At 32.8% G+C, this 17,489-nt stretch overlaps 1 protein-coding gene across 7 annotated transcripts in view; it reads left to right on the forward strand.

The window, feature by feature from the left end:
• The window catches only part of LOC145287853 (protocadherin Fat 3-like), a 1,926,363-nt gene that overhangs the window by 1,809,006 nt on the left and 99,868 nt on the right, over positions 1–17,489 (forward strand). For 3 of the 7 annotated variants that reach the window (XM_080135727.1, XM_080135732.1, XM_080135729.1), the window contains one exon: positions 12,035–12,121. The exons of the other annotated variants lie outside the window; for them this stretch is intronic. In XM_080135727.1, coding sequence (XP_079991853.1) covers positions 12,035–12,121 — 87 coding nt within the window. The remainder of the gene's footprint in view (positions 1–12,034; positions 12,122–17,489) is intronic. 7 annotated transcript variants of the gene reach the window in all.

Below are 17,489 nucleotides of genomic sequence, written 5' to 3' on the forward strand. Positions count from 1 at the left end.
AAAAACCCTGAAGAAGGTGCTCAATACTATTGCAGAGCAAATATATATTTTTATTACCGTTTTATCTGTTTAAGTTACACATGTTTCTGCTACCGAATCGTATTCACGATCCAGAAATTCGTCAGACTTGAACAGAAGTGGCTATCATTATTTGGAAAGACAATATTAGAAGAATTGTCTTTCCAAATCATAATAACCACTTCTGTTCAAGTCTGACGAAGTTGCTGGATCGTGAATACGATTCGGTAGCAGAAACATGTGTAACTAAAACAGATAAAACGGTACTAATAATAATTATATATATATATATATATATATATATATATATATATATATATATATATACCTTAATAGCCACATGTATAATTTCAACAAAATGTCAGTATAGCTATGCATATAGATCGATTTTCAGGTAGATACACGTATGGTAGTAATATTGTCTGAGAAGTATAAACTAAGAGGCAGTCAACTAGTTTTTATGCAACGTCCACGACTTTCGTCGTTCGGACACTCTGGATTGTCTAATGCCTGCGCTCGAATTGACCGTTTATTATTTAATAATTCTCGTCATTCTCCTACGTAGAGGCTTAGAAAATAGAGTTAAAGTTGGCTTCGTAGCTGGGTTGGAATCTCCGGATCGGCAGGAATTGTCATCCTACACTGATGATTGCGTAAGCAAAAACACTAGTGTGTAAATATAAAAAAATTATTATTTAATTATAATCAAGCATTTTAGCCTGTTAAAAATGAGAAAAAGATCCAACACGTTGACTTAGAATTAGTGATTTATGCCAGATTCATCGCTGAATGTGGTTAAATTTGTGTTCATTTTTTTTTTCAGGAAATACTGATCCTATTAATCCTTAACTATACTTCGAGCGGATATCATAATACTTAACTCGTTTCATCATATCATAACACAGCATCATACAAAATTTCAGCTAGATTGACTCAGTAGTTTCCAAGAAAAAGTGGAACAGATACAGATTAAGATAAATATATACCGAAGATGCTACTGACTTATGATGTTTATTTTTCTCGTGAATAGGTTCAAATATTTTCGATGTGATCGCTTGTTTGATTGGCCTGTTTTAAACGGAACTATTAAATTAAGTAGTTTAAAACAGGAAAAAACTAAAAAGCAACTTAGCCGAATGCAACCCCAAAGTAAAAAAAAAAAGTTAAGACATGGAAACGTAAAGGAAGACATTATATGGGATTAGTGAAGTAGTATAAACTGTTCTTATTAACTATTGTCTGATGATCTGTTGGTATAAGAAATGTCGAAGATTGTCACTTGAAAACAGTACAATTTTTTTTTTTTTTGCAATGTCGACGTGCGTAGCAAAATGCTTTCAAGAAGGTTGCCTGATGTGTCTGAAGTCAGATGAAGCTGTCTGCACCAATATGATACAGCACCGGAAATTGGCAGTAAAGACAATGCATCACTGATGAACAACCTTGATGTATTTGGGTTTTTGATGTTCGTAGATTATTTAGTTATTTGTCATTTTGATTTTTGATGTTCGTAGATTATTTAGTTATATGTCATTTGATTTTTGATGTTCGTAGATTATTTAGTTATTTGTCATTTGGATTTTTGATGTTCGTAGATTATTAAGTTATTTGTCATTTGATTTTTGATGTTCGTAGATTATTTAGTTATTTGTCATTTTGATTTTTGATGTTCGTAGATTATTAAGTTATTTGTCATTTTGATTTTTGATGTTCGTAGATTATTTAGTTATTTGTCATTTTGATTTTTGATGTTCGTAGATTATTTAGTTATTTGTCCTTTTTGTTTTTGATGTTCGAAGATTATTTAGTTATTTGTCCTTTTTGTTTTTGATGTTCGTAGATTATTTAGTTATTTGTCATTTTAGTTAGAAGCAAAGTGTAGTATCTGTTCTAATGCTGCACACCGTTTCTTGTGTTCGGTCAGTAAAGTAAAAGCTTTTCTAGAGCGGAGCAATTTTTTTTTTTAGGTTTTGTTTCAATCCAAAGTGGTCCTTATGTTCAAGTTTGCTCTGATAGGGAAACAAGTAAATAGGTAATAAAAATAAAGCACGTAAATAAGTAATAAAATTAAAACTGAATACTCCTCTTAATATCGTAATTTGCAATGTCTGAGTTTATTTTGAGACAACATCAGAATAAAATAAACCATACTTCAAATGAGGTTCAAACTCATTAAATATGTCTATAAGCGCCGATTAACCTATGCCCCCAGTTAAAAAAATAAAACATACCGTTTCTTCCTTCGTTTATTCTCTCTCTTTCTATATATTTATCTATACAACTATCTAGCTACTTTCTATCTCTTTCTTTAAGAGACGGAAGTTGGACAGCCAAAGGCAACGCTAGAACGGAGAGAATATTAAATAAATTAACTGTTATAAAATAAGTACCCGGTGGTTCAAGTAGAAGTTGTGACTGTCCGAGCAGTCAAAAATAATATACGCATAAAGCTTAAATATTAAAATCGGTTGAAAGTAAAGTTTGTTTGTTTTTTCTAATAATAACGAAACAAATAGTCTTTTTGACTAACGAAACAGATTTTTATATAACTTGCATCGTAAAAAGAAAACTACTAATCACAAAAATACAGGTGAAACTGGATTTACTTTATGTATAAGAAGATTATTGTAAGTGAATCTGAATTTTATTAATATACTCTAGCGTTTATTTTGATATTTTAGAAGGTTTTCTTTAAGTATCGTTATGTTGTATTGTACAGTTTAGAATAGAAAAAAAATATGAATTCATTCGAGATTGAGATTAGAACAGCTTCTTTTTTGTTATGAATGTAGTTGAACTTTATAATCTATATATTAATACAGTAGTAGTAACGTACGTAAGTAGGTGTGTAACGGTTTCCTGGTTATAAATTATTTGATCGGGAAATCCTATTTATTAAAAAAGGAGGATAGAAGGTGAAAACTAGGGATATGAATAGAGAATATTCTTTTCATTATTTTGACTCTCTATTATATATCGGTTAATATCTTATATGTTTTTAGATAGAGTGATGTGATTCTCAATTGATTAACTGAGTCTAACTGGGTCGGATATATACTCGAGAGTCAAAACAATAAGAATATTCTCTTCTCATAGCTCTAGTGATAACATATTACGAATATTAAATTAGCATGTCCATACGCTAATTTAATGTTCATAATACGTTATCACTTTTTATCCTCTGTTTTAATAAATAGGATCTTTCCATCGCCGAAGACACAATGTAAAAAAAAAAAAATAAAAAATGATGTCGCTTTTGGATCGTAGATGAAACTAAAATATCCCTTATGCGCCTTTTGGCTAGGATCAAGTAGTAGTATATGTTCTGTCTAATAATATTTGGGATTATAATGATATCTGGGATTTCCATTCACGCCCAGCGTCCATACAATGGAAGTGTGTCACAGACTCCTGCTGTAGACAGATCAAAATAACCAGATATATGCTGACATTACATTAACTAGATTACTTACATAAATACGTTTACAGTTTTAACAAAAGGACTACAATAATATCGCGGGGTCTCCATTCACGCTGAACGTCTACCGAATACCCTGCAGCAATATATTGAATATGATAGAGGTCGCTGTCGAATTTCTACAGGTCTCGGTAGTTTGTATAATAATATAAGAAATTCTATGTTCGTACAACGTTATCACCTTTAATATACATTTAAAACAAAAAAAAAAACAGATAATGATTTATGATTAATCCGATGTCGCTACGATCAGCAATTCCGACATTACCCATGTACTTTTACGCACGTAGACTCAACACGTTGTATGCAGTCTACGTCGCAAAGGATACCAAAACGAAAGATTAACTTTAACTCGTTTTTTTTTTTTTGTTCTTTATTTTGTACGACGACATTTATTTCCTCATTCTCTCGTTATCGTCCCTTACGTGATCGTCTTCTCGAACGTCATTCATAGGGCGGTGACAACAGGATATTCTTCTTATTCTTTTGACTCCCAAATATATATCTGACACAGTAAGACATAGTCAATCAACCGAGAACCACATCAGTCTTTATAAAAACATATGAGATATTAACGGATATATACTCAAGAGTCAAAACAATAAAAAGAATATGCTATTGTCACAGCCCTAGTTATTTACCCTCTAACGTGATCTCGAACGTTATCCTCGTCTCTAAGATGATCTCCCTTTTAAAGTCTTTATTTTTCCTTACCGGTAACGCCATTTCGCATGCATTTGCACATAGCCATCCGCGCTATGTTACACCCATTTTAAAATGAATCGTTGTAAAATGAAATTACATCGTCTCGTCGACTAAAACTGTACAATTGTTAATAAACACATTTCAAAAAGTAACATTTGTTTATTGATCTGAAGAATATTTTCCAGGCAGTTATTTTTATAGTAAAATAATAGAGAATATCTATTCAAAAAAAAAAATAATAATAATTAAATTGCTATAATTTTAAATAAATACATAAATAGGCATGTTCATATTTTATTTTTAAAAAAATATTTATTTGACAGCGATAATCATTTTACGTAATAAGTAAGTCATACTTTTTAATAGTATTGAACCTGAATGACATTGTTTCAAAAAGAATGTTATCAACAATACATTGTACAGATTGATATAAAAAGCACCGGGGAATTTTCACGGGTTCCGTTATGTTTTTTTTAATTTCTTAATGAACAAAAATAAGTAAGCATCTTGAAATTTTAACAAGAATTTTCCAATATCTATGTCTTTTAGGTCTTCTTATTGTTGCCTATGGTCTAGAATAGAAGACAACACAGATTGCTTCGTTTTCATTGTTGTTGGTCGTCAACCAATCGAAACAAAGCATATTTCTATAGGAAATATAACTTAATTTCATAATGAATTTGTGAAAAGGATACGTTGTAAAAAAAAAAAAAAAACAATTCCAACTTTACCAACTTTAAAATGTGTTCTGGATATGATCTCAAACTATATCCAATGGTAAGGCCCCAGCTTGCAGGCTTTGGGGAGTGTGGAGCTACCCATTAATTGCCATTGCTTCCAGGTCCACTCTGACCCGGAGTGGTAATACCTGTTAGGGTCCCAACTATGGGCTAAATAGAAATCGATTTGAAAATATATATATTCTATTAAAAAAAATTTCTTCAAAATCACTGGATTCGGCACTAAATGACCTGAAAAGGGTTGATATACCGAAAACAAAAACAACCAAACAACCAACTTTAAAATAAATTGTTTCAAACTAAAAATTACATCATCCGATCCGATACAAGTTTAAATACACACATTTCAAAAAGTGACATTCCTTTATTTTATTTGAACAATTTTTAGCCGTCAATTATTTTCATGGTAAAACGATAGGAAATATTTAGCTTTTCAAAAAAAAGAATTAAATGATACAAATTCATTTAGAAAGCGTCGTGGAATTTCCACGGGGTTCCGCTAATATTTGATCAAAATTTCAAGTTTACAAGCAGAAATAAGAATCTTCAAATTTTAACATAACTTTCCCAATGTTCGTGTATTTTGGCTCCCATTATTGTTATGTACAGTTTAGAATAGAAAACAGCAGATTGCGTAGTTTTTATTATTGTTGCCAGCCAATCAAAACGCAGCAAATCTCCATGGGAAATATAACTAAATTTCATGATTAGTTTAATGAAACGTTATAATAAATGATTACGCATCTATAAATGGGATTAATATAGTATAAATTTATAACGCATAAAAAACTACAATAGTGCCTTCAGTGTGGAATCAATGATTTGACATATATTTTCCCAGTTAAAAAAATATCTCTAATGACGCAGAAGGCGCCGCCATCTTAATTTCTTCGCCTAAACAAAAAAAAAATCATATAAAAGTCTTTGCTGTCACAATCATGTCGTGATATATCGATGTTTGTCTGTATCTGTATTGATTTCTTCAACACCTTTAATATGTTTGCAGGAAGCTTTAACACTTCGTTTGTTTCCATATGTAATTTTTTATTCTATTTTCTTGTTATTTTCTTTGATCTCAAGCTATCATGATACTTTACTTCCTATGATCATTATCATAATTTAATTCTTTTATTCAACCTCTTGCAAAAAGGACAAAAATTCTTGTAGTTTTTGTTTACTTATTGTCATTTGCCCAAGTTGCACAAACTCGTAAAATGTGTTTTTATTATCTAACTGTACTAGAAGAATTCGCATTATTTGGATCCGTCAGACTACTGTTACCATCTTAGATGTTATTTCCACAACGTTTCGATCGATGTAATCACCGAGTTTTTTTCAAGTGTATCTTGTTGAACTCGGGAATCTTTCTGTCGAACTGGTGTATCTTGCTAAACGCAGCATCAGCACGGAATTTCGAATGGAACCCTTTCGTGACGTCATAATTTAAGATTGTATTTTGAATGTTGCCCGTACTGAATGCAGAACCTTCAACCTTCAGAAGAGTAACTTATAACTGAATTTTACCAAGTAATTTATCCACTGTGCCACGGAACCTTGCAGACAATTCTAATATGAATGTTAGTTTGTTTTCAGATGTACAATATCACTACTTTACTATTATATGCCACTATTTATGTGTGGGGGGGTGTATTTCAGAAGTAATCCCAAAAATATCTAAAAAAAAAAAAAAAATCAGAAACAGGCTAGAAGAATACCTGTCTCAGGACAAGTACAATTAATTATTCTACTAAATAAATAGTTTTTTTTTTGTTTTGTTTTTTTACAATTTTTATTATTTTGTTTTAGCCGGGGATTTGGGCATCTTACCGAAAGCCAGACATTCACTCACTATCCCATATATATATATATATATATATATATATATATACATATATATATAGTCATCGACATACAGTCCTGTTTCGTTGTATCAGTGCCGCTAGACTAGCATCTCTCCCAAGCCAAGCATTGAACCTAGAACCGTCGTGTTGACAGTCGGCAGTTCTCCCACTCGACCGTAAATAACTTGTTGGAATGTCTATTTAAATAGACACCCGCCACCACTTTTATAGTGCTCAAATCGCATGTTCGTAAACAAACAAACAACGAGCTTCGCATTTTCAGCCAATTAAGTAGCGGGTGAGATTATTTACGACAGTGCTCTACCCAAAGAGGGGGGGCTTAAAATATATTTGTAGTCATCGACATACAGTCCTGTTTCGTTGTATCACAACTCATCAGTGCCGCTAGACTAGCATCTCTCCCCAGCCAAGGATTGAACCTAGAACCGACCACCTCCAAAGAAGGCAAGGGTGCAGCCCTCTGCTGGCAAGGTCATGCTCACAGTCTTCTGGGACCAGGACGGAGTAGTGATGACAGATTTCCTGGCAAAGAGTACCACAATTACAGGAGCCTATTATGCTTCACTTTTGAGGAAATTAAGGGAAGCTATCAAAATCAAGAGGCGGGGAAAGATCAGCAAAGGTACCCTCCTCTTGCAGGACAACACTCTGATCCACAACTCGCATATCGCCAGATCAGAAGTACGGGCGTGTGATTACGAAAACCCTCCCATCCTCCTTACTCTCCTGACCTTGCACCCTCTGACTTTCACCTCTTCCCAGCCATGAATTTGTTTTTGAAAGGAAAACGTTTCCCAGATGATGCCGCCTTGATTTCTGAAGTCACGTCGTGGTTGGAGGACCAACCTGGGGTGTTCTATAAAAACGGTCTCAGAGCTGCATCAAACGATGGGAGAAATGCATAACTCTGTGTGGTTCCTATGTAGAGAAAGACTAATAACTGTGCCAAGTTTCGTTGCTCTACTGCTATGAGAAGTCGGTCAGGGGCATTACTTATTGCACGCCCCTCGTAGTTGGCCAGTTGTGCACAAATCCAAAGAACGATATGAGCCTTTTTATGCCTGAAAGTGACACAATGTTTAACGAGCGAGATCGAAGATGTGTCGCTGTACAACTCATGCTCTTTATTGATCCAAGTGATGACAACAGGACCATCGCCAGCACCCTCAAAATGTATCGCTGGATTGTCACGAATAACAGGGATGTGGATAGGGGGATTAAAACAAAGTTTCCGATCACGGTTATGGTCTTTGGTATGGTTGAGGGGCACATCATGCCATCTCACGGCTTCGAAGTCAGTTTGAAAGTTAACACCAAAGTGGGCTTAAATGTGCTGAAGTGTGGTTATCCCCTGGTGCAATCAGACCCCCGCTGGCAGACCCTGTGTGTGGCAGCAAGACTCAGCTCCGGCATACAGTTTTAAAGAGACCCAGGCTTGGCTTCAGGGGTGCTACAACTTTGTACCGTTCTCTCACTGCCCCCCCCTTCTCTTCTGATCTGAACCGGCTGGACTACTTCGTTTGGTCATACGTCGCAAACATCACCAACATGACCTCCCACAACAACAAAACCAGCCTGATCGCTGCTATCTGCCTAGCTCCCGTCTGCGTTTGAGGAAAAGGCATGCAATTCCAGATCCGTATTGAGGCAGTCATTGAGGCTGAAGGCGGCTACTTTGAATATTACATAATCAAGTTACCTGAAATGTTTTTTTTTTTTTTCTCAATAATAGTTTTAAAATAAAGATATAGATGTTGTTTTCTTTGGGGCGACACTTTTATCGTTCCGCCCTGTATAGTACGGGGAAGTAGGACTCGGATAAGAATTATTGTTTAACTAGCTGTACAGGTGCCAGGTAAATAAGCATACATACTATTTTCCTAAAAGTTGATAATATTTTAGATTTTTAACAGCATAAAACAGTCATCTTCATCTTTGAAATTTTAACAGGAAAATAAAATCTCATAGCTTATAGGTGAAATGAGAATGTACTTCTGTTTTTAAACGCAGCTGATGTTGATTCTACTAATAATTAAAAATAAGTTACATGTAATTAAATTAAAAATAAATTAACTAAATCAACTTTATTTAACATTTGTAGATAGAATACTTAAAACAATTCTATTTCTATTATTTCCATGAGAAATGTAGCGCTAATTATTTAAACATCAAAATTGAGGAGGTTATATTACAATAGTACAATAGTAATATGCAAATAACCTCTTGAATGTTGATTCCTGTTGAATTTTTGTTATATTTTAACCAAATGGTGAATAAACAGACAGGAATACGACTTGATTATAATAAATAAAGTAATTGTCTTCATTGTTTCTCTTTCTCTGCGAAATCAATTTTTTTTTATTCTGGTTCCTCGGGTCTTTTTGAGAGAGTGTGTGTGTGTGTGTGTGTGTGTGTGTGTGTGTGTGTGTGTGTGTGTGTGTGTGTGTGTGTGTGTGTGCGCGTGTGGATCGTATGCTGTGCAACGTGCTATTAAAAAGAGCAATATGTAATGCGATTACTTCTTACCAGAAAATACTTTGCCTGATCGAAATTATTTTCAAATTACAAAAGATCTAATTCTGTATTCGTTCATAAAGAGTTACTTTCCTTTTATTGGAAGAAAAAAGCACTAATATCTTGAGAAAGAAATGTTTATTTATATAAAATATCTTGTATTCAAAAAGTATATACATATACAGAGTTACTTCCCCTTTTTTTCAAATGGTGACTATTTGAAAATAATTCCGACCGTTGATATTTTCTGAAAGAAATTAAGAAAAGCAAGATAAATGACAAGTAAGTACAATAGCGGGCAACCCAGGATAAGTGCAACTAGTTATTATTATTATTATTATTATTATTATTATTATTATTATTATTATTATTATTATTATTATTATTATTATTATTAATGAACTTCAACGCAGTGAATTTCAACGCAGTGAATTTTCATTGATAAAATATAGTTCTTCGTCGAGTCTGAGTGACAGCAAGTCTTCCTAGATTTCCAGTACTCTCAGTTTCTATTTATCACCTTTGCAAATTGCATTGCTTTCTCGCAACAGTCGTTAAAATAGTGCCCTTGTTGATGATGGTTCTTCATATGAAGTTAAAATAGTCAGGTATAGAGATATGAGTCGACATGAGAAGATGACGTCATAAATGTCGACTTGACAATAAACGAAACTTTGAGACTCTGTTCGCAGTGGAATTTAAGCGGGACAGATCCCCAATTACACTATAATACTTTTTAAAAGTTAAAATCGCCAGAGGGCGAAACTGTGCCCCCACCCCCCAAATATATGTCGCCATGTCCATTTCTGTATCTATATTACAAAAAAAGCTAATTAGGAGTCCAGTTACAATTCATCTCTCTCTCTCTCTCTCTCTCTCTCTCTCTCTCTCTCTCTCTCTCTCTCTCTCTCTCTCTCTCTCGCGTGTGATTTCTCTCCAATATTAAACGTAACTCTCAGTGGTCGTCTTTGGTCTCTTTTTCTCTGTACAAGATGTATGAGTGATAATCTGTCTACTCAGTATATCAGTACCTTCTAGTGGTGGTCTCGGTAGTGCTCTTCTTGTTCGGTCTTTTCACCTTCCTAGACTCTTCACGATCAATTTCTGGCACTAATAGTTCCTTATTCTTTTTCGGGGGAGATGGAGGGTTATGGAGCCTTTGTCATGAAGAGACATTGCAAGTCTCTATCTGCTTTATCGTCATTTTCATGGCAAGGGCACGACTTAGCTTGAATCTATGTCTCCCCACCCTGCAAATCATTCGCAACAAATACTCGTCTAGCTACAACTACTATCAATAATTTCCCTTACTCTCTATCTGTGCCTAAAATTAAACGAAAATTCCATGAACAAAGTGTGTTTCCTGGAACTGTCCGTCTATGTAACACAATGCCGTGGTGCTGCTTCTCAACTGACTATAACCTTATTGTTTTTAAGTCTAATGTAAACAAGTTCTCGCTGCGCGGTCGTCTTAAATAATCAGACTCTACTCAAGTTCCAGCATTACCAGTCATCACGGTGTTTTCTCAGCATCTACCCTACACTCATTAACCTTTAGCCTAGAGTGGCTTTTGGACCTTGATAAATGGTGATATCCTTCTAGTAAAAAATATATCTACTCAGGCAGTTTTAGTTGCCTTTTTATAGTTTATATATATATATATATATATATATATATATATATATATATATATATATATATATATATATATATATACAGAGTTTTTCTATGTGAACTTACCCGTGGTTAATCCTTGTTACCTAGTTTGTGAGTTGCCTTCAGCACTCGAAGATTTTTCATAATATTTTAGCCCCGTTCATCAATGCCATGATTAGTGTCAATCCTCTATTATTATTATTTTACTCAGTAGGAGTTTTCACACGAGCAATTATCAGTGATTGCTCACTGATAATAACAGTAACCAGAGGTGTTCCTTATGGATTTATAATGGCAAAAACTTTCTTCAGATTTCCAAACATTTTCACTTTTTCGATAACCTTTTCAAACAAGTTTGCGTTATAGCAACAGTCGTTTACCTTTGCTCGTTAGTATTCTCTGGGATTTAAGAGGCAAGCAGTAATCTAGTTGGTGCTCCCTTTCCTCGTTCTTTTTGCCCTCCTTCATATTTTACAACCATTTTGTGTGGTATTAGCCGAGGCTGTTGCAGCGAATGCGTATGTATTTGTTATTTCCCTTACACATCGTTCCATTTATATGTGACAGGTCAGTGTTTCATTTTCAGTACAGTGGTTTCCGCATTCAATGACTTTCCTTGATACTCCAGCTGTTTACATAATTGCCGTTCCTTGTTTGATTTCAATCAAACCTTTAATTTTAATGATTTAGTGATTATTATTATTATCATCATCATTACTGTTATTATTATACTTATCTTTCTTTTTCGCTTTCTTTTTTAATATAGTTTTTCCTTATTTTTATATCCCGTTTTGTCGTCCTTTTCTTTCTTGATATTTTATTTTCATCTGCATCTTGGCCATTCTTCAAAAAGAATTTCATGGTTTGTCGCTTTTCCTTATTTTTAATATTCAATTTTTTTTTTATTCATTTTTTTTCTTTTTTTAATCTTTATTCTCAAAGCGACAAACACGCATTGAACCACCTCCATCTTCTTACCGGTCAACATTAAAGCGTTACCTTCGTTCGTTGCTTGAAAAAGCGCGCTTTTGTGACCCTATTTTCTTTGACCTTTGCACAGGCATTCCTACCAGTAAACACGTCCTGTTCCGATGACCAGGCTGATAACCTCGGAGACAATATGACACATACTTTGGACTTTTCACAGGTCGGTGTTCTTAAACACACGCTTAACCTTTCGGGGTTTTTTATTTTATTTTCTTTCTTTGAACTTCTTTTTCTTCCGTTTTTTTTTTTTTTTTTTTTTGTTTTTATATTTTGCAAAAATTTCCCGCCTTTTTTGTATGGTGTCTTTTTTATATTTGTTTCAAAGTGAATGCCTTGAAAAAAAAACATGGCCGAATATTCTGACCAATTAAAATGATTTATTTAGCCCTACCTCGTTATCACCGTTTATAACCTTTCTTTCTCTTTCTTCTCTATTTCTCTGTCTCCCTTCTCGATACACTAAAAAAAATGAAGTGCGAATGAGTAGTAGCAGGAGAAAGAGGAGGGAGGATATATGAATAACGATTTCTGGTGCTACCAGATCAGACTGTCTGAAGATATTGTCATCCTGCACCTAACATTGATGCCTTTCCCCCCCCCCCCTTCCCTTTAGCAATAATTAATTAAGTTCGGAACAGTATTTCTACAAAAAAAAATATTTTTTTCCTTCTTTCAGATATATATCCTTGAAAAGTTTGTCTGACGAAAAGCGCTTCGGGTTTTATTACAATTCGTGCTTCTTTTCATCGAATTATTTATTTTATAACATTCGAACATGGTTCATTTCCTTTTCATTATCATATATATATATATATATATATATATATATATATAGTTCAGAATAATGAATCAAATTTCTATAGTCATTCTATATATATATATATATATATATATATATATTAGTCATTCAATGAATTGAAAAATTTATGACGTGAAATGTTTGAGATTTTTTTTATTTTATGTAAGAAAAAGAATACATTAGAAATATTTTAACTCCTTATCCTGTAGGATTTTGATGTATACCATCTCTTTTGCTAAATTTGCTAATATTTTCTCCTCTGAAGAGATGGTAGACATCGAAATCCTATAGGATAAGGAGTTAAAATATTTCTAATGTATTCTTTGTCTTACACAGAATAATAAAAATCTTTTGATCTTAAACTCAAACATTTCACGTCATAAATTTTTAAATTCATTGAATGACTAATATATATATATATATATATATATATATATATATATATATATAATCATATTACTTTGAAAATGTAGCTATACCACATATAAGTTTAAAAAGATTATATTGCAACAATATTTCTTTGAAAATGTAACTATATAATATAATTTCCAAAGTCGGATGTATAACATATTCACTAAATATGCATGTTGGCTATATAACAAGTTATTTATTGAAACGATGGCTATATAATATATTTATTTGTAAGGACGGCCATATAAATATGCATGTTGGCTATATAACAAATTATTTAATTCAAAACATGGCTATATAATATTAATTTGAAAAAAGTATTATATAACGTATTCATTTGGAACTAGACATAAAGAACACACACAGACAAACACACACACACACACACACACACACACATATATATATATATATATATATATATATATATATATATATATATATATATATATATATATACATACACATGCATACATATTTGAAAATATGAATAAAATTGATTGGGCGTTCCAATTCAACCCAATTTGAATATAAACTGCTAGTTATCATAAACAAATCAAAACGTTAGGATATAACTAAATCATAATTATTATGATTATTGGGTGATTCCTGAATTCTTTACTTCAACATTTCAGAAATATATTTAAGTTCTTGGAAAAGTTAGTGAGAAGACATTTACGTAGAAATTTTTGTTAAAATAATATAATTTACAGTTTTGTACATAACATTCAAATAACTAAATAATTTAGCCACAACTCTCTCTCTCTCTCTCTCTCTCTATATATATATATATATATATATATATATATATACATATATATATATATATATATATATATATATATATATATATATATATATATAATGATTATTCCTCGTGAACGAAACAGATCTGAAAAAAAGTACCGGGTATTTGGAAAAAAATGATCGATAAGATAGAATTAAAACTTTTTTTTGTTGTTTGTTTATATATGCGCTGTTGTAATATTAAGCAGATATAGAATTTCTAATAAAAAAAAAAGAAATTGGTATACACAAAGAGTGAGAAATAATCACAGCGCGTATTTTTCACAAAATAACTAATATATATATGCATATATATAGGATTAAAACATATTTAAAACATTAAAATATATATATATATATATATATATATATATATATATATATATATATATATATATATAGTAGAGGGAGATGGAGAGAATGAGATTCTTGAGCTATAAATATTTTTCTAAAGATGCCACGTTTAAATGGAATAGGTACAAAAGTATTTACTCTTTTTTAAAATGGTTGCATTTTATTAGCAACATTATTGCGTACAATTGTTTCATTCCTCGTCGTTAGCATAATTATAATTTTTCAAAAGTTGGGTGAAGTCCTTTTCTTCTCCCTACTATCTCTTTCTCGCAAAAAGAACATTGCGAGTGTTTCACTTTTTTTATTGCTATTTTCATGGCAAGTGTTCGACTGAGCTTCAATTTATGTTGCTCCCCTGCAAAATATTCACAACAAATACGTTTAGCTACAACTGCATCAATTTCCCTTACTCTCTATTTGTGCTTTAAATTAAACGAAACTTTCATGAGCAAAGTTTCTTTCCTCGAACTACATGTACGTGGAAGACGATGTTTCCCAACTGATTATAATATGGTTGTTGCGTACATTTGTATATTTATTCGTTTCAACAGATGTGCGCGATTGGCTTAATGGCTGCCTTCGTAGACTAAAGTCGACCACATATCACTTGCGATCATTTGCACATTAATGCTGTTGGGTAAAAGGTATGGACCAATTTTTACCCGTCTTTGTTATAGTCAAAATAGCAAAGTTTGAAATTCAATGAACGCCAAATAGACAATTTACAGCAGGTATTATGCTTCGACAGTAAATAACCTGAAAGGAAGCTGATATGCCATATAACAGACAAGGCACACCTTTGGTTTTTTTTTTTTTAATGCCTGTTTCTGGTGGCGTTTAATTGCTCTCTATTTCCTTCCACATTGTTTTATATCATGCAACGCGGAAGAAAACAAAAAGGAATTAAACGTCTTTCACGAACGCGTTCTTTCATTTGATTGGTCAATTTTTTTTTTTTTTTTTTTTTGCCACTTCAGCGGCCATATTTGTTTTCGTTTTGTTGTCTTGCAGTGATGATTTCTTTCCCTTTCTATTTTGTTAACAAATTTTATGAGTGTCTATGTTCTGCTTCTTGCTTAGCTATTGTCGTTTACTCTTTTTTATTATATATATATATATATATATATATATATATATATATATATATATATATATATATATATATATATAGGTATCATCATTGTGTTTTTCTTGTCTATCATTCTTGCTGCAAACGTAAATGTTTTCGAGGTTGGATTTCTGTCATTAATTTCTTTTCGGTTGCCTTATTTATTAACCACCGGAAGCCATACACGTTTGTTATGCGTGTTATTGCTTTTTTGTTATATTTTATTACTTGTTTTCCTTGTGTGCTTGTTTGTGTTTCCCTTTTAAGAGAGATGTGCTCTTCTTTATTGTGTAATTTGTGATTCTCTTTGTTTTGATGCTTGTCCGTTATGGCGACGCCATAAGCAGTGAACATGGATTGATCGAGGTAGGAATAAGTCTGGCAGCGTGCTAGACTCTTGTTACATAATGGTCTCCCTTAACATGACTGTTAAAAGAAGTAATGGTGCCATGGGACATAGCTTTTTCGGTTACGATAGCAAGACAAATTAAAATGTGTTTCCGGTTGGGGGGAGATCAAAGGGAAGGGAGTAGTATGCGAATCTTGAGACATCTAGCTTTTAAAATAACTAGGAAAAAAGAGCCATCTAAACGGCGGCTTTTAATGTATCTTCTGCGACAAACTGTTTCGGTTTGTATTTACGAAGCACAATAATGTTCAGTTTATTTATGTCTATGTAAATGAGTATACATCTTTATATATAGGTTGTTATGTGTGTGATGAGTACTTGGAAAACACACGCACACACACACACATAAACAACTACTAATGATGGAGGTCTGAACAGAGCTGAAAGGGAGAAACAGACCAAATACCAAGGTCTCGTGTATGATATGAAAAGAAACTTGAATCTTAAAGAGATAGCAATCATACCAGTTATTATAGGTACCACAAGGCTTATGAAGAAGAACCTGAAGTCCTGCCTAACTAATATTCCTGGTGAACCAAGTGCAAAAGAGATCCAGACAATTGCACTTAAGAGAGCAATGAAGATAATAAAAAGAGCTCTCGGTTGGTTTCAATAAAAAGCATGGCAATGTTGGCAGCTGGTTTGGCTGTCCTATACCCAGCGTTACAATTTTCAAAGGAAGAAAATTTAAAAAAAAAAAAACAATAACAAGAATAGCTTCAGCATGTGCAATATATCCGACACCATTACTCATCCTTTTAAGAAACTAATGGGAACATGGAGACTGGAATCGACAACTTGTGGACAACACATGATTGGAATAAAAATACAGAGCAGTATCTTTCTAGGAGACTCTCTGTATCCACTACTATGCTCATGCAATACTATACTCAGGAAAGGTATACCGCATACACGTTTATAGATACGGAACAAAGAATAAACGATATCATGTATATGGACAATCTGAAGCTATTTGCAAAAAGTTACTGGAAAAAAGGATAAACACGACCATTATCTTCAATCAGAACATTCAAATGAATTCAGAATGGAAAAGTGTGCATTGCTAGAGATGAAGTCACTTGGGAACATCATCAAATCTTCAGAAATGAAAGGAATATCTGAGAAGAACAAGAAAACTTTTAGAAACGTATTCAATTGTCAAACTAATTGACACAAAAGAATGCAATTACGTAGAATTAACAGCATTAAAGCTAAAATAAGCCTCAAGAAAACAGTAGATGTAAATTCTGTTGACAGAGAAACGAAACGGTAGATTACAGAATGAATCTCGCAAATTAGCCTAAAAGGAATACAAGAACAAACAAAACTGCGCGAGTGAAACATTACACACGAAACAATGCAAACTACATTTTGAACATGCAGAGAAATAGTACTGGCGCACAATACGAAAATCATAAAATCCTTTAAGATATGGAAATACAAGAAAATAAACTCATCAAGACAAAGACACCGGACGTCATAATAGTTAACACGAAGAAAAATACTAAATTGTAGATTTTATCCTCCCAGCAACTAACACGGGATAAAGATTAAAGCAAGGGAAAAACGAAGCAAATACACACAATTTGTCAAAGAACTGAAAAGAATATGAACCTGAAGAAATTTGACAGAATGACAATTATTTTAAGAGCACTAGGATT

The sequence above is a fragment of the Euprymna scolopes genome, chromosome 11 (assembly GCF_053919585.1).
Source record: "Euprymna scolopes isolate OS-2025 chromosome 11, ASM5391958v1, whole genome shotgun sequence".
NCBI classification, from domain to species: Eukaryota; Metazoa; Mollusca; class Cephalopoda; order Sepiida; family Sepiolidae; genus Euprymna; species Euprymna scolopes.